The following is a 21,262-nucleotide window of genomic DNA, read 5'->3' on the forward strand; positions in this document are numbered from 1 at the left end:
GAAGTTCAATTATCCATGAAAATCTTGAATTCACAGAATAAGCTTCAGTGTGCAGTCTACAATCACTTACTAAAGTTTATCTTATCTAAACCATGAAGTTCTGTAGTTCAATATTATTGGTTTTGCTTAGAAAGGAGACTTTTCCTTTGCACCAGGAGATCACTTGGATTAAAGATACTCACTCTCAAATTTCCCACTGAAAGGTGAGAGAGCTCAGGCCAGCCAGGTGCCTGAGTGTTGTTGGCTTTTTCTGAGCCTCCTCACAGATCACTCAACACTTACAACTATTGATTTTTATCCATTTCTTTCCATTTTGCTCCATGTTCATCTATAAGACCAACCACAACAGCTGAACCTACTGTTCTGTAATGAGGACAGAGCAACAGATCAGACTGGGAAGGTGAAAGAACAGACAGCAGAAATGAACGTGGGAAATCTCTAACATTCAGATCTCCAGTCAGGTAATCCCAGGACGTGTACTTGTTCTGGGGAAGTCAATCTACTGTTGAACGATGACCTCCAGACCACTTATAAACCATCAAATATACAAATAGGTGCCCTGCCTCTCTTCCTTACTCTGTCTTGGTCCTGGCTTATGCTACTGCTCAAGTTGTAGACGCAGAGGAGAATGCCTTGGGTGTGTAAATAAACCCGTGGGTTTGGTGTGATAGGAACAGCAGAGCACTCGTGACAAACAAACTTGGAGGCCACCTGGAATCTCATCACAGCTGTTGTTTACTACAGAGCATTGCAGGAAAGATCAGCTCAGTGGGGAGCTGGGAGCTGAGGGTATGAGGACTCAGAGGAAGTGTGCTGGAGGGGCAGATGGCACTGAGGAGCAGGGGAAGACTTCAGTTTGCAGAGATATGTGTGTGGTTCACCAGCTTATTTCAACAATACTTCACCTCTGGGCCCGTTTCAAGGTCTCATTTCTTTGTGATAGTTCCCACAGCTAGAGATCAAGTACTCTGATCTCTCAGAAAACCATCCTGTGTCACCCAAACAGGCAAATTCTCATATGGCCCTTGGGAGCTCACATCATCCCACCCATCCTCAAGGGTTCAACAGAAAATAAATCAAACTCTTAACCAACTCTCCTAAAGAAAAAATCCTAATGATGCTTAAGCAGTGTGTCATTAACAAAGTAATGAGGTTGAGCCAAACATCCTGCATTTTTCCTCCCTTCTGCTTGACCTCTGTCTTCTACAAAAGCTGTCAAGACTCCTCTCAGTTCCAGAGCCAAGCACATGATGGGCACAGGGCTGAGTGGGAAACAGAAACCTCCTGGGTTTTCTCACCACCTGTACCAAACCAATCAGGGTTGAACCACATGCTATTCTCACCAGAATTTCTGGGCAAGAACTGGTTAACAGCACCTTTTTCCATTTTGCATTTACTAATTATTTCTCAATTTAGCCCTTATATTAGTGCAATAAAAAGCAGCTGTCAGGCCAAGCATGCTCAGTCCAAGTGACCTTGTGTTCTTGTTTGTGTTTACCACATAAGCATCAGGAAATTCCATTTTCAAAATACAAGGCTTCATAATCCATTAGCACTAGAGATTGGTCCAGGGCTCTGGATTTACTGGTCACGTGTACCAAGGAATAAAAATATGAGTGTACAGCCAGATTAATCTCCAGACCTGTAAAGCATCCCAACCCACCATGCAGTAGTCTCATTCCAAGCCACATATGAATATTAGCATCATTCTTAAAAGCTACCATTAATATTATCCCCACAGTAAATGAAGCAAAAATTAAATGCTACCTGCCCAACAATTTAGGAAGTGTGGCGACACACAAGAGCTAACACCACTTCAAGGGTTTTCCCCTTGTTTCATAAGTGAAACATAAGTACTAATGCTCTTACTAATACATCAACAACCCACATCTCCCCCAGCTATTTTGAAAAGGCAGGAATCACTTTCACTGCCCTTAATTTTAAATAAAAAGCAAGTCCAAGCACCTTAGCTCACCATCAAGTTCAATAAATCAGGTAAAAGAATCAATGGAAAGCATTTCAAAATGTAACCTTGGTAACGCGTAAAATGTTTCCCCAGAACTTACACTCATTTGCTTTATTTGCTGTTTTAAGAAATGAAATATCACACACAGGCAGAAGGACATTAGTATCACAACACTGCATCTCCCAAACCTAATACTGCACGTGCCCTCCTGGAAGACACTTTTTGCCGTATGCCCTAAAAATCTGCAGCCTGCCAAGTTAGGTAAATGAAAAACAATCATATTTCACATTGACAAAATGGCAAATGGAAATGTTCAATAGGAAACAGTAATCCATATTTATTCTTTATGTCCTTTTATGTTCTTTAAACATAATTTGTTTTGTGCTTTTCACGGATAAAATGAGCATAAACCCAATGGTGTTACAACAGCATCTGCCATTTGAAGAATCAACATTTGTCAGTGTTACCACTCAATTTTAACTGGTCTTACACAGCCTTCCTGCATTCAACACTTAGACTGAAAATGACTACTACTGTGAGTACCACTCTGTGATATTTGTTGGCAAATAGTGGTTTTTGAGTTGCAACATAATTATTCAATATTTATATAAATCTACCAGGATAAACAATCTCTGATTCACAAGAAGTCAGAAAACTTCAAATTATATTGCTGCTTATCTCAGTCTTCTATAACTAAGATGTTTACTAGTTCTTATTCCAGCCTGATCTAAAGGGCATATCATTATTTCCACAGCTCAGCCAAGTTAAACAAAAAAACCTTTTCCTGAGAAGAGTATCCCCTGCCACCTGGAGAATGTCAAACAGAGGGGCAACAAAGTAGGATCACTCTCCACTCTTCCTATGTCTTCCCAAAATGCCAAGGACAGTATCATTTTGAGTAATGATTCTGACCTTCTAAAGATTACCATGCTCCAGAGCTCTTAGTTTTTCTTCTGGTTGTTTTTTGGGTTTTGTTTTTTGGGTTTTTTTGGTTGGTTCTTTTTTGTTGTTGTTGTTTTTGATTTTTTTGTTTGTTTGTTTGGGGTCTTTTGTTTTGGATTTTTTTCTGGTTTGGTTAGGGTTTTTTGAGTGAAAATGAGCATTTCTTTCTCTGCTTTGCTAACTTTTGTTGCTTTTCTCCTACATGAATCGAGGATGACCTTCCAACAGTGGCAGATGCCTTCAACAGTGGCACCCAGCCATAAAATGCTGTTCAATACTACAAGTTAAATAAGCATCAGAAATAAAGTTCTGCTCAGGAAATAAAAATAGAAGCCACTATTTTATTCATAGGTTTTGAACCAATAAGCAACATTCACCACTGTGATATTAACATTGACTATTTCTAAGCCAAGCAACCACTTCATGGCAGGTTTTTTTTAGGGTTTTTCTCCAAAGCAGGCATCACAAGGCTTGCATCACACCATCAACTGCTCCAAAAAGGTAATCAAAAAAGCCTCATTCAGAGATGAATCATTTTCCTTTTCAACCCTTTCTGCTGTCACTCATGGAAGTCTGCCCAAAATGAGAAGAGTCTCCCCCACAGCCATGCACACCACCACAGGAAGGCTGCCCCCAAATAAAGGTGAAATTCTCCCACACAGGTGGTCCAGCAGGTGGAGGTTTTGTCACTTACAAGGCACAGCATGGCGATAAAGGTTGTCCCGAATGGTCTGCTGCAAATCGTGATCCGGCGACCCCTTCTGAAACCTCTGGTTGAGATAGTGCCGCAGATCTTTGTTCAGTCTGCTTCCTGCAAAGAGAAAAACAGCCATTTATTTATTTCTAACTGCACACAATTACCATTTCCAATTGAGGCAAATGTTAGATTTCCATTCAGAGTCCCCTAAATTATGGCACGCTGACTTTACGAGCAGAGGCTCATCTTCCTCTACAAATGGCTAATTACCAAAAATAACTTGCTGTAAACAAGAGGTCTCTCTTGCCTCATAATGCATCCTTCTTCCTGTGGTGTTAAACAGATCATCATTCCTGTTTATCACTTATTTGTCTGAGCAAATGGAGACAGACAGATGACAGGAAAAAGAAGAACAATTATAAAGGTATTTCTTTTGCAAGTGTCTGGAGGGTGAGCTGGGCAGAGAGACAAAAGGCAAAAGCTGCTCCCATTGGAGCTACTAATAAAGCTGAACATGACAAAAAATATCAAACAAGTGCTATACTTTCTACTGGTATCTATCTCAACACACAGCAGGAGTTACAAAAGTATTGATTTAATGAGTTCAGAGCACCCAAAGCCTTTAAAAACAAACAAAAAAATAATATCCAGTGCTTTTCACTTCAATCTGTTTATTTTCCTGTTCAGGTTTGAAGGCCTTCAGGAGTGTGAAAGAAGATAAATGAGTTGAAAACAAAACAAAAACAAGCAAACATAGAAAAAAAAGAGAAAAAGAAAAGAAAAATAAATGTAGCTGTTAATGAACATTGCCAGTTGCTGAATACCAAACCCTTTTTTGTAGCAGAACATGTGAACTGGAGAAACTTAATAAAGTCTTTTCCCAAAAATATTTCCAAGCTTGGAATAACACTGACATTAATTTGACTGAAGAGCAAAAACAGGGATTGAAACTCTTCTGTTCTAAAATTAAAAGGGGAAAAAAAAACCCCAAAAACCACTGGAAAAGCTTCTGAGAAATGCTAGCAGGATGATCAAAGCCTGGAGCAGCTGCCACACAAGGACCAAGAGAAGGATGCTGCAGCTTGTTGTGGACATCAGTCTCCAACATGTCCTGAGGTCACCTGAGGACTGGGCACTGCTTGTCTGTCCCAACAGCAGGACTGGGAGACACCAAGGGAAGCTGGACAGGAGCCTGGTCCAGAATCCCCATGGACCGGAGTCCAGAGCTGTGCAGCTCTCCCTGCACTGCAGGGCCAAGAAGCTGATTGAGGAGATTCAAGGGGAGATGGAAAAGCATTTGTAAGACCCATTGGGGGCTGCAGAATCACAGAATGGTTGGGTTGGAAGGGACCTTAAAGATCACCTTGTTCCACCCCCCTGCCATGGGCAGGGACACCTTCCAGTGGACCAGGCTGCTCAATGCCCCATCCAACCTGGCCTTGAAAAGAAGAGAGAAAAGGAAATTCCTTGGGCTTAACATTAACTGCTGGTGGCTGGGAGGCCTGGGAAAGAAGTCTTTCTTTGCTCTTTTCCTTCCCTTTGCCGGGCATCTTATTTATGGCCCCAGCACGAGGCAAAATGCTGGACACCATGGACCTCAGGCTGAACCACTGCTGCGGTTTGCACAGTCTTTTGTCATTTGCATTATGAATTTTTTGACTGTGAATATGCAATGCAGAGATCATCTCAATACATGTGGACACTGAATGCAGCCTCACAGTTGCAGATTCCTGGCTGGAGCCTCTAGGAATCACTGCAGAGCAAATCAAAAATAATAACACTGCAATGGAGTGCAGTCGGACAGTGGGTCTGGGAGGCAGAAGCAGCACCAGGCAAATGGTGAAATAAGAGTGCAGACTGTTACAGGGCTGTGGGCAGGATAAAACCCCTGCAGCCCTGCAGCATTTCACCAGAAATGTTGGTTTAAAAACAAAACTAAACACAAAAAATCCCCCGCAGTCTGAATTACTACGTCAAATTTTAAAAATAATTTTGTGATTTGTATTTAGATCCTCCTGACAGCTTTTTCTTTTAATTAAATCTCTTATTGAAGAAAGAAAGACTCAGGCAGCAGGCCCAGCTATTAACAGGAGGAAATTTTTAAAGACCAAGATGCCCATTACAGAAATGAAACAACAAAGCTGAAATTAAGGGAGATATAATTGGCTCAAAACACTTTCCTGAGCAACACCAGCAACACCCCTCACTCCCAGAGCGAATTATCAACCCATTTTCTAACAAATGGTCTCCAGTTATTACACCATGAAGTTTGTTTCCCGCACAGGAGGCACTTGGAGGCTTTGGTAGACTTGTGGGCTACATTTTTATCAGAGTATGACTTTCAGAGTATCAGAGCTAACTTTCCAAACTCCAGATGTTTGAACTCATAGCACGCTGTGTTACTCCAGAGGGAGACTGGGCACAAAAAAAGAGCATCTGCTGAAATAATAAAATAGTTCTTTATCTTTTAGCTAAACAGTCCATACATTTCTTTGCACAAGAGAGAGTAAGGCAAGGTGGATTTTCATAGCAAAAAATGACAAATATGACAAACTGCCTGGGCATAATGCAAGGGTCTCTTCCAGGGAAGAAATTAATGCACAGAACTGCATGTATCACATAAGTAAACTTTCTTCTAAAATACTGTGTGATCCCTGATTCAGTGATTTATGTCACAATAATGCCTTGAGGTGAAAAGGCTCTGCTGAGCTAGGGCTTGTTTGACCACAGAATATATGCAGTTTAATGATGATATCTGCTTTCAGCTTCCCTCTGTGCCCATTCCATCTAGCATCTCAGTCTATTATGGCCCCGCTGGAAAGTTTGGTGATTTGGTTTATGCAGGAGCTGGGATTTCCCAGCTGAGTCACTGAAACACCAGTTAAAAAGGCACTTGCAAAAACAGGGGCTATAGCAACACTTACACTCACATAAGTGTCCCCTCTGGGGGCTCAGAGTGATGCTTATTTCTATTACATTTATTTTAGAAGAGAAGGAAGAAGAAGGGAAAAAAAAAAAAAAAAAAAAGAGGCAAAAAAGAAACCCAAGTCCCAGAAAGCTTGCTGAGATACATTTCTGTTCCTATATTCCAGGAAAGTCTTGACAGAAATGAAGGCTTCTTGCAGCTCTGATGATCTCAACTCAGCAGTCACTGAGGCCACAAGCTGTGGGCACAGGAACTCCCTCCACTGCATGGCAGAAGAAAATGAGCTAACACAGAAACTAACTCCATGTGGAGGCTGCCAAAGGGATCCAGCCTGGAACAGGTTGGTCTTTTTTACAATTTGAAATGCTTTTCTCTGCTCTGATGTCTTCCAAAAATCTCCCCTGAGTTGAGAGGGCATGGCTTGACAGTGGCTTTATTTAGTAGGTTCTAGTGCTGCACACAAGTTTATAAACTCTGCTGTACTCTTAGTCCAAATTGTATGCACCCATAAGCTCTGAGAACCTGAAAAATATGCCAGTGGCATTTAAGCAACCTCCTCTGTGCAAATCTTAGCAGGAAAATTCATCCTGATCCTCAGGGGCATCACTGGCCTGTACAAACTCCCTCTGAGACCAAGCCTCACCTTTGATGGCTTCTGTCCATGCACCAGCCACTGCCAGACCAAAAGATGGGCACGTGCCTAGAACCACCTCATTTTATGCAAAAATCCTCCCCTTTCTAAAATTTAAATCCATATCATTGTGCTCAAGAACATACCTCCTTTAGAGAGGAGCTGTGTCAACCAGAAGTATATATTGGCCTTCAAAATGCTCCCCTGTTCTCATGGAGACTGGATTTTACATTTACTCTACTCAGATCCTTTCTTTTCTTCTCTGCTAAAAGGATGCAGAAAGATCCAATGGTGGTAACAGTGGAGGGACAGGAGATGCAACCTGGGAACAGCAGTTTCCAAAGCAGAGGATAGAGGTCTGAAGACCCAGCACTTCATTCTCCCTTTGTGCTGGTCAGAATATCTTGGAAATTATTTATTTGCACACAGAAAAATCACCTTGTTATTTCTGTACTGAAAATTAGGCTGATACACGTAGCTCTAGATCATCAGACACACACAAAAATTGAAAAGCTCACCAAAATTCATAGTTCACAAGACATTCAAAGACTTTTTTGGTGCTGTTGCAGCAGTTTCCTTTCCCTTTTTTCCCTGCTGAACAAAATCAATGCCCTTTTTTAATGTGAAAATACAGTCAGAGAACCAACTTTTCACTGCTTCGCTCTCCACAGTGCTACTCCAAATCTGAGATGCTTCCATCTTATTATCTGAATCCTTCCAATGAAACACAGAGCAAAATGGCTGGTTTAATCTATTCTTCTTAATTATTATACTGTATTTTAGAGTATGTCTATCACCCTCCCCAACCATTACATTGTAAAGACATTTTAGTAGTAAAAAGAAACCCAAGGGGGAACCATCTCTCATAGCAAAAAAAAAAAAAAAATAATAATTTACTGACATATTGTTTGCTGAGAAACAATAAACTGTCAGGTTTTTGTAGCTCAGTGTCTACTTCAGCTGGGTTTGTGATTAATGAGGAATATTGACTATTTCTAAACACATTGTTTTCAAGCCCACAGTTCAGTCACACATTTGTCCTCCAGCAGTTACCTGATATAAAGTCACTGGGGAAGACATGCTTTGAACTATGCTCTGGCACTTGGTGCTAAAATTCCCACTTTCTGCAGGAAGCAAGCTGCACGTGGGATCATCTGAGAGCGACTTTGCTGTGTGAGAACATCACCTCTTGGAGAGCCTCCCAGCAGCCAGCAGCAGCACAACCTGGGGCTGAGAGCTCCTCTTGCCTCATTGCCATGCTGGCTCCCAGTAGGGAAAGCAGACTGCATAAATGACCAAGCAGAATCTGAATTTGTTCCCAAGAAAAAGCTGAGTGTGAGCATAGCAGGGCTGCCAGCACCTTCCTGCCAGCTGGTGGATAGTCTATGCCAGGACTGTGCAATGTGTGTGTTCTGAAGATGTATTTTAAACTGGTTTGGAAACTATCATTTTATAGTTTATGTTTGTATTAATTACTGCAGCTGTTTGATCCCATTTCTGTTTGAGATGGTCCCAGATAATCCTGATAAACAGCCACACTCTGACAGAGCCTATAGATGCTCGTGCAAAGATGGGTCAGGGTCAGGCCTGGGACACACTGGTCCCTGACCTATATTACACTCCTCTAAGCAGATTACACCAGTATATATTTTTTTTTTGCTTTACCCTTCTTTAGGAAGGCGACTGATTGCTACATTCACAGTGACTGATAGCAGCTGAAGTGGAAAAATCTATTTTCCATTCCTGAATTGCAGCAGAATCCCCCTTCTCCTGTTGGATCTCTGTTTAAAGGTGTCTTTGGCAGAGGGATTCTCTGTGGTCAGACAAAGACCATTTCAAAACAACAGGGCCATGAAGCAATGAAAGGTTAAAGGCCTCACTAAAGGGATAAAAGTGCAATAGAGTCATCTGGATTAAGACTCTCTCTCACCACCCTGATGTCTACATTGAGAGGGAAGGATTCAATTTTTTAAAAACACAAAGATTGCACATGTTGGATTTGCAGTATAAACCCCTGATTGTAACTGTCTTTCATATGAAGATCTCTATCTGAAGGTATTTAACTAATTAGTTATCATGGTTGGCAAGGTTTTATTCCTGTGCTACAAAACATAGAACTGCAGATAAGGGGGAGAGAGGGGAAACCCTACAAAAACCAAGCCAAACCAAAAAAAAAAAAAATCCAATCCCTGCTCATTTAAAGGCATGAGCAGAGAACTTGCAGCTCATATTTTCTGGAGCAGCAAGTGGATTTGCAATGTCAGCTGATCAGCCCTAAATGCTGGGGGGCTTCACTTGTGCTCCTCTCTCCAGGGCTCCTGCTCTGCCCAGCAGAAGGTACCCAACACAAACTCATCTATAATTAGAGCCAAAATAGCTCCCCTTAACTAGAAAGCGTGTTACCTAAGCTGGTTATAAATCCTCAACTCCCTTAAAAACAACCACCTATTTTTAAAAGAAATGTTAAAATATTAATAATGTAACTCAAGACAACTTCTCAACCTGTTGTTAAATCCTTACCATAAAGTGGGGTGTAGACAGGGCTCCTGGGAAACAGAAGACAGTTCTTAAAACTTTTCCAACAGCAGTGCCAGGACATCACCACTGTCTCTTACTAACACTTGCCATCGATTTTCCTCAAGTCCTGTTGCAAAGGTGGCCCTGATACTCACACATACATTCTGTTAATGCTTGGAGAGATTAATATTCTATTCCTTGGCAAATTGATAGAATAATTTTCATAGTAAGGTCCAGGAGGCAGCAGCCCATCTTAGAAGGCCAAGTAGATTTTTATCATTTAACAAGACTGCACTGGTAGCCACATCATCATCAAATATTCCTAATCCCAGCAGTTGTTATGGAAATGGTAATAGTTTGTGCTATATCGTTTCATCCTGTCCCATCCTTGTCTTCCAGCTGCTGTCCAAAAGTGATTATAAATAATGGGGCTATAAAAGCCATTCAATAATTAGAGGATTCATTGGCCATATGCCAGCAGTGACAAAAGAGAGTGATTTATGTAAGATGAGCCTGTCACATCTGCCAGATCACAGTTTCATTACGCCTGTGGCTTTAAGGTCACAGTTTAGCACTGTTTCAACAGCCATTTGTCAAGGGGGTGCTGGGGAGAAGAGGTGAAATACATCATGGTTTTGTTTGCTTTCTTGCTTTAACTACTAAGTAAATAAGTAAATAAAGTCCAGTACCTACATTTGTTATTTCACGTCTCTTGTGAGGTCAAAGACACAAGAAAACATTCATCATGGTTGGCCAGGGTTCAAAATAAGATCATGAAGAGAAAACATCACATTTAAAAGCCTTAAGAATTCATGTGGCTTCTTAAATTCAATACAATCTAAGCATGTTCTGTCTTCCAGCCACCCATGAAATGAAGGTACCTTGTAAACACATAACATGTTGGTAAATTAATTGCTACTACATTTTCCTAACACAAGAAAACTTAAAAACCTTTTATGGTTCAGTGTTCTAAAATGATATTTAAACATTGCCATGGGAGTTCAGATTAACAATTAACATGGCTCAGCAAACACCTAATTTGATTCCTATTCCATTTCTCATCTTCTTTTCTTCTAAAAAAACAATAAAAAACACCAATGAACTTTTATTGCTCGGTACCAATACTAGTACCATAAAGTCCAGATGTTTAAATCTTCCCCATAAATGCTTCAATAACCTCATCTGTTACTGTCAGTGATTGCTTCCATTCCAATGTGGACAATCTCTGGTGATAAAAATTACTGGTCTGAGGGATCCTCATCTTTGGATCTTTGCTGGAAATGGTACACCCAGTACCAACCAATATATTACTTTAATTTGTACCAGCCTGCTAAAACCAGACTGCAGTCAGATGAACTGCTCAGATCAGAGCCCAGATGCTGCCATTATTCTAACAAATCCACACCACAACAAAAGCAAAATGACTGTTCACCCTTTGCCTACCTCCTGAAGTGAAACATAAAATACTTCCCAATTTTTATGCTTTAGAACCTTCTCTGAACAACAAAGCCTCATCCATTGCAAAAGACTTCCAGTGGAAGGAAATGATGATAAACTGGAGGGTTATGCCATAAAGAATTGCACAAAGTTACAGGATGAGCCACCTGCACAGCAATAAAACCCCACTTGGATGGAGCATGGTTAAGGGTTGAGCAGCAGCAGCCTGGCTGCTGAATCAGCAGTGAGCACTTTGGGGCAGCCAGTAATTCAAAAAAAGCCAGAGATTGAATCACACTTGTTACTTTATTACTGAGAGAACTTCTTAAAATGTTATTTTAGGTGTAAGCTGTGAATCTGAAGGAGACATTTCCACACTCAGAACTTTCAGGTCACGTTCAGAATCAGGAGCAGGCAAGAGCCTTCTTGGCATGGTACCTTTGGTATCGCTCTCAATCTGCATGGGTGAGTGAACCAGCACTGAGGTGGTAATTCAGCATTTGCTGCTGCAGAAATGCACTTAACAGATCATAAATCCCTGGTAAAACTCTTCTAAGAGCACCTCACCTCATCTACTGTATTCACAGGGTGCTCCCCCTTATTTTCTGTGCATTAATAGTGATTCATATTTCTACACTAAATTGAAACAAATAGCCTTTCAGCTGAGAAGGGCCAGAAAAACCCACAGAGCTCAGGCATTGAGGTTGAAAAGAAAAAAAAAAATCATTATTTATACACCAGGCCTGAAAATTTTGAACATTTGTGACAAATACGCTTCTGTTGCTCTCAACTGAATCCAGATCAGCAACAATTGTAAATGCAGCAGCAAGCTCAGCCTCTCTCTCATTCTGGCCCTTTCAAGTTTCTGGCGCCCTCAAAGTTTCAGCCCCGAATTTCTTGTGGAGAAGAAAAGTTCCTTCACCCTCTGACATCTTTGCAGCCCAGGACAATCCTGACCTGGGAGACAGGGAGGTCACACAGCCACAACTGCATCCCAGGAAGGGGAGCCTTCTCTGCCATGGAGAGACAAATCAGACCCTTCTACCTCACAAAGGATCTGTTTTATTATTTCCTTCCTCAAAAAACTGAGGTTTAAGTTCTGTTCCTCTTCTTAAATCATGTGATATCATTTGTGTCCATATAGAGCCTACAGCATCATGACAGTAGATAAACGATGACATTTCTCCAGAGAAAGTGGCAACCATACCTCCCCAGGTAAGCCTAAGGAACAGAATATCTGATACATGTGAGGCAGAAATATGATGCAACATGCTGCTCAAGCAACGAGAGAGGAAGATAAACAGAAGAAGGAAAACTGTTTGCCTTAGCTACCTCTGAAACACATTTGAACTGGCCAGGCACAAAGCTTCAGAAATGTGATCTGCCTCATCCAGATGGGTGCTGGCAGATGTGGAGCCTGCCCCTGTGCTTTGTGGCCACAGTTAATCGTGAACCCAGCTAACTAAAAGCTGGAGATTAACCACTCCTACTCTCCTATTGACCCATAGACCTCTTTTCTTCCCCTATGCCATTTTCAAGAAATACTACAAGCTCCCTGCTCTTGTCTCAGCTTTCTGTTTTCCTTGTTCCCTTCTGAGAATCCACAGACACAAGAGAAGGAAATTGAGGCTGTCAGGTGGTCTCTGGGAATGGCAGCAGAGAAGCAAGGTGAGCCAAGGTGAGAGGAGGGACCTGCTGGGAGGACAAATGCAGAATATTTTCCTACTAAAATGAAAAATCTCCAAGATAAAACTATAAAGCTTGTTAACAGCCACACACACAAACTTTGTTGTGTTTTTGATGAGGCTCAGGAGGTATGTGGACAAAGAACAGAGTAATGCAGCATCCTCACTGTTTTCAGTGAGGTTTGGATTAGCATCATGCTAAACACTTTATCTGGTTCTGTGGCCAGATCAGTGTTGACCCAGAGTTAACTGGCTGACAATCAAGCTGTAACATTAAAGCTACGTCCATAAATGCCTCTGCTTGGCAGTGACCTTAAACCAAGTGCCCAGAGCAAAGCCTCAGCTCCACAGAGCTTTCCAGAGGTGAATGCAGGCGAGCAGAGACATCCCTCTGAGCCAGGCATTTTCTGCCTCGCACACAAAGGCACTGCTGTGCTGGGGCACTCTGCACGGCGTGTTCCAGCAAGGCAGGGCAGTGAGGAGTGTGAGGCCATCAGTAGCGGCAAGAAACGTTGATGTTGCCACGTAGGCTTTAAATGAAAACACAACAACAAAAAATAAGAGGAAAAAAAACCTCCTACACAACTGAAGTGAATGGAGAATGAAATCTCTGTAAGAGAGTGCCACGGGGTGCAGCCTCTGAAGGATGCGGTGGAACTCTGAGCATTTCCATCAATGAACACAGACTGAGCTATGTGAGCAGCCCAGGAAAGGCATCCCAGGAAAGCACAGCCTGCCTGGAGCCCCCTGGATAGACTGGGGAGCATTGTTCCTTCCCCTTCACACTGAAGATGCCAGCAAGCTCTGCCTTGTCTGGGATGCAGGCAGGGCTGGTGGGAGCAGCACAAGTAGGGCAGGGGGTGAAGGAGAAGGTCTGGCCACAATACTAACAATGGGAAACTCAAGATGAAAAGCACTTGCAGTCTTTCACTCCAAAGAAAAGACTCATTTCTGGAAATGAGATGCACATCTCTCTGTCTCCTGAAAGGAGTTGCCATATGTTCTAAAAGTAGGATATAATATTTGAGCTGTAAAAGCCAAATCAGCTTGAGAAACAGACGGCATTACAATGCTTTAGCAGAACAAGCCCCCCGTAACAATATGCCAACAAACACATTTTCTAGAATGGCACTAGGAAAATATTTGCAAAATCTGAAACCCATTCCCTAAATACAGCATTTGGTTCTTTCAGAATGGAAAAGAAGTGCCACACATATGCCAGAATTGGGGAATTGTAAATAGCTCTTCATATTCTTTGATTTTTTTTTTTTTTTGCTTGCTTTTTTCTGTAATTTTTGGATAGTGGAGCTTTTTTTTTTTTTAAACTTGACCTCAAATTTCTTGAGCAGTCATTCTTGTTCTTCCTTGGTTGCTGGAGGGAAAAATTCCCATGGCCCAGCCAGGTCACCTCTGCATTTTGATCACAGGGTTGTAGTTTTTCACTCTGACCTCCCAGGCTACAGGACACACATCAATATCAACAGCCTAATTTCCAGAGGTACTGATTAAATAAAATCTAACGTTGACAACCTGGGATTGTCAGGCTATAAACACTAAATGAAGATATTGTCAGAACGCTAGAATTTTGATGCTATTTTTAAAGTATTTTTTTTCCCCTCACAACTCTCTCTATCATATACAAAATGTTGTTCTTCTTGGAAGAAACCAGCTGAAAATCATGTGTCCATGGGAAGAAGATCTGTCCAAAGCATGTTCCAGCTGCTTTTGCCTGTTCTCCAGTGTGGCTGGATGATACACTCTCAGGTGCACCAGTGTCTGACCAAAGAAAAATAAATTATTTTTTTCATCTGCAATATATCCATTTACAGAGTGATACAGGTTGATTTTCCAACTTGCCCAAAAAATCTCTCAGAACCAAGATTTGCTAAGGAACAAATAAAACCAGAAACAAGACTTGCTGTGGTCTCGACTTAGCAAGTAAAGCCCTTCTCCTTCTACATTATTTTCAAAGAGCACAACTCAGCTTAACCTCAGATGGACCTCTCTTTTTTTTTTTTTTTTTTTAATTTTTAAAATATAATTACACATTTATGTACATATAGAATAGATGCCAAACTGCTAACACAGAGTACAGAAAGGCAGGCAACAATGCTGTGTGATTTAGAAAATCAGACTCTCAAAGCTGAATATAATTATGAGCTAAATCTGTTGGGAAAAAACATTTAAATGGAAAAACGTGTATAACAGTTGGGAGCTGTTGAAGCACATTTTACAAGAGGCCCAAAAAGCCACAAAAATTGAGTAAGGAGGTCACACTGGTTTAGAAACAAACCTGGCTTATAGGGAAAGTGACTGCAGCTTTTTTTCAGTTTCATGCTGTAGCCAAAAGGAAAATAAGATCTCAGCAACTGGACTAGCTCTGCTTAACTACTCTAACTGCAAACATTTTTGTTTTATTTTTATTGTACCACTGGAAGTGTTTTCTGTGGATATTCTCCATCCCTGGAAAATGTTACATCAACATTGAATGTTTTTCTTGAAAAATCAAGATTAAAGAGAAATTGATTCCAACTAGTTCTCTAATGTCCTGAGCTATTACTTGGAAATGTGATTTAGGAAGACAGTGTTGAATAGGCAGGTAAAGGATCTGGAAGAATGGGGGAGCCAAGAGCAATTTAAAAGAGTTTAGAGCAAAATGATGCAATGAGCTGAATCTTTTGAATTGGTCAGGTGACCAAGAGCCTGGGCAAGTTGAGAAAACCTTCCTGGTTAAAGGAAAGTGTTAACACTGCTATTCTGCTGTAAAAGCAATTCAATACACAGCATTGTGGGCATCCCTTTTGTGCAGGAAATGGAACTGAAATTCTAAAATCAGATTTTACAGCACTGACAGAATGAACGAGCTGGCTGGAGCAAGCAAGAACTATGGCAGTCAGTTATGGGTTTTAATAAAGTACCACTACATCTTATTGGCAAAACTCAAAAGTAAAAGTGAGAAGTGAATGAGGGCAACATTGCTGTTAACTATTGCACACAAAGTCATGTGAAGCAAAAATGCTCTGATTCTTGGGACTATCACACAGAGCAGCTCTTCTCTTCTGCAGCCTTCATGTTAAAGTCTGGCCAAAGGCAACAGCTAAAATATTGAAAAACTCACATTTAAAACCAAAAAACAAACAACCTGTATAGTGTTGGTCTCTAACATAAATATAATCCTTCATATAAAGAGAGTTTGGCAATAAAAGAATAAAAAGGCACATGAAAAAGCTTACTAGGGTCTGGAACAAACATCTTTGCCTTGGTCACAAGGTCTTATTTTCTTAATGAGTTTAGGAGTGCCTGTATCATGTTTCTGTCACCCCAACTTTTCCCTTGAGAAACAAATATGAATATTGCAGACGGTAAAACCCACATTTTCTCGAGCAGGAAATAAATGTTTATATGCAGCATATAGCAAAACGTATATTTCCAGAGACAATAGTTACAAGATTTAGACTTATTAGTGCAGGAATTTTTAATGGAAAACATGTTTTTGGGGGTAAGAATTTTAATTACAAAGGAACAGCATACAACTTGCTTCTTTAGATATAAAGCAGAGCAGTTCTGCAGCAGAATAAAAAGGTCTCTTTGGATGAAAATAGAATACTGGAATAAAGAGAAAACACTCAGCTCATGTGTATGCAGGGTTAGACGTTTTCCTGGTAATGCTTTTGATCCCAAAATGACATTTGTCAGAAGGGAGCATTCCTCAGGAACGTGACATTCCTGCAGCCATCAGACACAGCTCTGACGGCGCCTTTCCAGATCCTGCCAGGCTGCCCTGATCCCAGACACAGCTCCAAAGGGTCCAAAACTCACTCAGTCAAGCCCTTCTTCTGCCCACATGCTTCTTTTCTTTCCCCTTCTTACAATCTTTAGACAATGGACACTGCAGGAATAAGAATTAGCACACCCATCTAAAAGAGGGGGTTTATGAAAGGCCTGATTTTCCCACTGCAAACGAAAAAGACTTAACCAAAGTACCAGTTCAGTTCTGGAGATACAAACAATTGGTACCTCCAGAATGAAGTTTCACAGATTCTGGTTTGGTAGAAATGGAAATACAGACTTTTTGTGGCAAGTGGGGCCTCCCTTATGTGAGCACATCTACTCAGCTGCAGGCATCTTGCACTAAAAACAATTAACTGGAAAATACAAGACCAGAAGTGGGCAAAATAACAGTTTCTCAGAATTCCAAGTGGAAAAAGCCACTGGTTTCATCCCCATTACATTACTCTTTCCAGCAGCACAGAAAGTGGCTTTCCTGTATATCCACAACGAATGCCGTTTGTGAAAGACTAACAGGAAAAGCAGAAATGAAATGTTTAATCAGGCTTTGCTGCTGCCTTTGGCATCATTGGATTTTCCCATTTTACAGGACACAAGTAGACCTGACCATGCTTTATGCCCATTTTTACCAGTAATTTCTGGCTCTCCAGACTCACATGGTTCTAACCAATTTGCAATTCTTCCAGGAAATCTTCATGCTCAAGCAGCAGCTTTACTGTCATTGCCATTAAAACCAACAACCACTTTATTTTTTCTTATTTTGATAAGTGTTCTGATGATCCAGCTAAAGAGTACAAGAGAGGCAATAGAAAACAATAGAAATCAGCATTAATTGTCTAAATACCAATTCTTCCTCCTTAAGGTTTTATTCTTTAATTTTGGAGAGCTCTTCTTGTACCTTCTCGGCTGGTTTGCTAACAAACACTTTTCAGCTTCATTTAATCAAAAGCATTTGGATGGAGATCCCTAACACTGACTCTGAAATGGAAAGCTCTAATCAACTTCAAACTCATTTTTATGCTTCTCTCTCTTTTGGGAGTGCACAGGCAAAGCCCTGGAAGTTCTGCAAAGCTGAAGGAGTTTTTAAGCAACACAGGTACACTGACGCCTCCTATGCTCCCTCTGCTACTGGAGGGGAAAAACAAGCTGTGGAGGTCTAAACTGATCCAGCAAAAGATGCAAGAGAGCACAGAATGGGCCTTGCATTTCTTCTGAGTGAATGTCACTCTGGTTTCTGCTTTTATGCTACTCTGGGATTTCAGAAAGCTCTACCTCCAGTCATTAAGTCATCAGGATTTTTTTCTGCTGGCTTAAAGGGACTTTGGTCAGAACCTCCAAGCTTGGCAAGAAAAGGTGTCAGACAAGCAGCATGCAAAAGGAATAGTTATTTATCAAAGGAGCAATCCAGAATAATGCACTGTTCCTGCTTGAACACAGTCCCACTGCCCCACTTTTAGAGTCTGAACCAGGGCAGATGAACAAAGGAGGAGCTTTGGCAGGCAGGCTGGTTTTTAAACAGAATAGAGCATGGTGCACAAAGGCATCCAGGAGCCCCAGATAAAGAGTTCACAGAGGGGACTCAAAATCCCAAGTCTCCCCCAGACAGGAGCTGCACTACTGTCCCCAGCTTTGGGCTACTCACACTCCTCTGCTAATAAGCCCCACGGTGAAGCCTTCAGAGTCCTAGAAATAAATTCTGCTTCTGTTTCTGAGTGAGTCTGGCCAGGCTGGCCTGGTAAACCCACCACCTTTGGCAGGTGTTTTTTCACACTTCTGTCCTTGTTTTTTTTTTTAAACTGCGTGCCTAAATATTAATTCATTGGTCTAATTTTACGTTTCTTTGAGTTTGGTCTTCCTTTTAAGTCACAGTCTGTTTGACAGTTAAGCTTTTAAAAGAAATTTAAGGAGCTTGACCCTTTCATGATATGATGCTGCCCTGGTCCTGCCTTTGCACCTCTGCTCAGAGCCAGAAATTCCATTCAAACGAGGTGCATCCACAGCTGCTGCAGAAACACCATGTACACATCACCCTGCTCTGCCAGCACAGAAATGGCAGATGCATCTACACAGGCTGACAATTGATTTACTCATAATTTGCAACCCTTTGCAAAGGAACTCGACTTCCTAGCAATCAATGAGAAAATAACCTTGTTAGCAAAAAATCCAATGTTCTTTTAAATTAATCAGTTCTTTTTCATCCAAACAGTACAGATAATGAGAGAGATGATGACATTTTACATGACCTATAAAAAGTAGTGTTTCTATTTTAGGCTCTCCTTCGTAAGGGTGCCAGGATGATTATGTTTTGTTTACTGGACAAAATAATCTCTTATTTGTTAAGGCTTGAATGCAATTTCATACAGTACAAAATTTTATCTTCTATTGTCTTAATTATCATCTGGAGAGTTGAAGCATGAAATGATGGCACAGAAAAAAATTAATATTAATGTGTTCTAGCTGCAATTTAAAGAGGAAAGGACTTGGAGCTTTCTTTTGCTCATGTGCTTAACATGCCACATCAGACTAGTGAATTATATCCCATTTATCTGCTATTGTTTTTCCAAGTAGCATGAAGAAAACAGACACCAACCTTCTGTAGACTCACTACATTCCCAGTGTTCAAACACACAACCTTCTCCTCTAATTTCCTTTTACATCACTTGCTAAAAAGTGGGAAAACGTTTCCTGCTTAGGATGATGTGCAACAATACACTATTGTTTGTAAAGTTCCTTGCAGGACACCTTTTGTCACCTGCAGCATGTTCTCATGCCAGTGTGAAAGCACAGGCAGCAGGAGCCTTTTCTCATTTCTCTCTTTGCATCCTGACAGCCAGAGAATTCAGTGTCTGGGGTAAAAGGTGAATTTATCCCAGGAGGAGATGGCAAAAAAAGAGAAAGTCTTGGATGATGAGCAGTGCACAGAGACACCAATGGGTTTTCTACCTTCCCAGCTAGAAATCAAAGGGGAGCCCAATGAATGTGCTGATTTTAAATTAACAAAATGCATGGTCTGACCACTTCAGATTCCAGAAGTACCAGTAAGGATTGAAAAAGACAGCACATAGATGCAATGATACATGGTTTAATTCTTTTGCAGTTTCATCCTGCTGTTTCAGCCCTGACCTTTCCAGGTCAGAAAAAGAAAGGGAGGAACTCAAAGGTTTAGTTTCCCTTTTTTTGGACAAGAAGAGCAATTGGATTGGACTTTGTTTCAGGGGCTCCATACACACTGTTAGAAATTTTAAAAAAACCAAAAACCAAGCAAGGAAAGTATCAATTAAAAGAAGACTGATTTCCAAATCTGAACTTATATGACAGTCAAGATACTAAAAAAAAAACCTTAAAAAATCTCTATTTTTAGGCAAATAAGTTACATGAAAACATAGAAACAAAGAGTTTGGATGGCTTATCAATGCAATTCCTTTCAAATTAAGTTTTAATGCAAAACAAAATGCACTAAGGCATGTGTAAACACAGCAATGATGATACAAAAGATCCTTTTCCTCTTATGGTGTTAAAACATGACATAAATCATGTTTATGCCATGACTATTTTAAGGCCATGGTTGGGTACATCTAAATATCTTTCTCACAGATTTTTCCCTGTAGAGTTCTTTTTGTTTGTTTGTTTGTTTGAACAACTTTGCAAAATCCCAAAATGCATAATTCTGCTTTAGCAGCTCCAAGTCCAATCAAGTGGATTATCTTCATGCCCACCTAAACCGTGTTCAGAATATGGAAACATTCATCATCCGCTGAGTAGAATTACAGAGATTAAAAAGGCAAGAAGTGGGGTTTAAAGATATTAAAAGTTTGAGGAAACTGCTCCAATAAACCCCAGAAGAGTGGGGATTAGGTGCTAATCACCACCCCCAAGTGGGTGGGATGGGAGGCTCCCCACAGCTCCAGTTTATGGGTGTGGGGTGGCAGAGGTTGCTGGGGGTTTGCACCAGTCTGTCCCAGATGTGGTTACCCCATGGCACCAGCACTTCACTTGGGGCAGCAGAGCCCTGAGCCTTTCCTTCCATGGCCAGCAGCTCCTCTGGGAAACTCCACACTGTCCTTCTGCACATCTCACCCAAGCCTAAAACACTCCAGGTCACCAGCACCCGTGCAAGGGCTCATACACAAAGCTCCTCCTAATATATTTCCAAACTATTTAAAGACCCAGCAGCATATGCAGAAAGACAAATATATTCTGCTTATTGGATGGCATAGAGCACTCAAACCTGAGCATCTCTGATGAATACCTGTGTATACACAATATTTCCTATACACACACTACTTGCTATAGCCAAAGAATGAGGCCACTCAAAAATGCCCATCTAAAAATAAAGAGAAAAAAAAAAAAAGAAAGAAAAAGATAAAAGAGAATGGAATTAACAGCCAAACAAAACACAACTGAAAATGCAGCTAAGCTGAGGTAAACCTCAGTGCAAAACATATCTGATAATCGATCAAATCATACTGTCTAGCAGATTAGTGCCTATTGAACAGGAGGGCTGAAGAACACAGACACTCCAGGGTGACAGCTATAAAGCAGAGTTTAACAAATTGATGAGCTATTTATGCAAAGTATTCATGGCTATGACAACTCATTTCTACAGAGTGAAAATAGAGTAGAAATTTGTCAAAATGCAAATACAACAGTGACCTATTGATACAGGGTCAAA

General features: G+C 40.9%; 1 protein-coding gene across 20 annotated transcripts in view; it reads right to left on the reverse strand.

Moving 5' to 3' along the window:
• MAGI1 (membrane associated guanylate kinase, WW and PDZ domain containing 1) overlaps nt 1–21,262 on the reverse strand; it is a 329,499-nt gene that overhangs the window by 160,698 nt on the left and 147,539 nt on the right. For all 20 annotated transcript variants that reach the window (XM_088061981.1, XM_088061980.1, XM_014251694.2 and 17 more), the window contains exon 2: nt 3,603–3,719. In XM_088061981.1, coding sequence (XP_087918107.1) covers nt 3,603–3,719 — 117 coding nt within the window. The remainder of the gene's footprint in view (nt 1–3,602; nt 3,720–21,262) is intronic.

Source organism: Pseudopodoces humilis, chromosome 13 (genome assembly GCF_049639895.1).
Source record: "Pseudopodoces humilis isolate 2021_Gansu_Grassland_sample_001 chromosome 13, ASM4963989v1, whole genome shotgun sequence".
Classification (NCBI taxonomy): Eukaryota; Metazoa; Chordata; class Aves; order Passeriformes; family Paridae; genus Pseudopodoces; species Pseudopodoces humilis.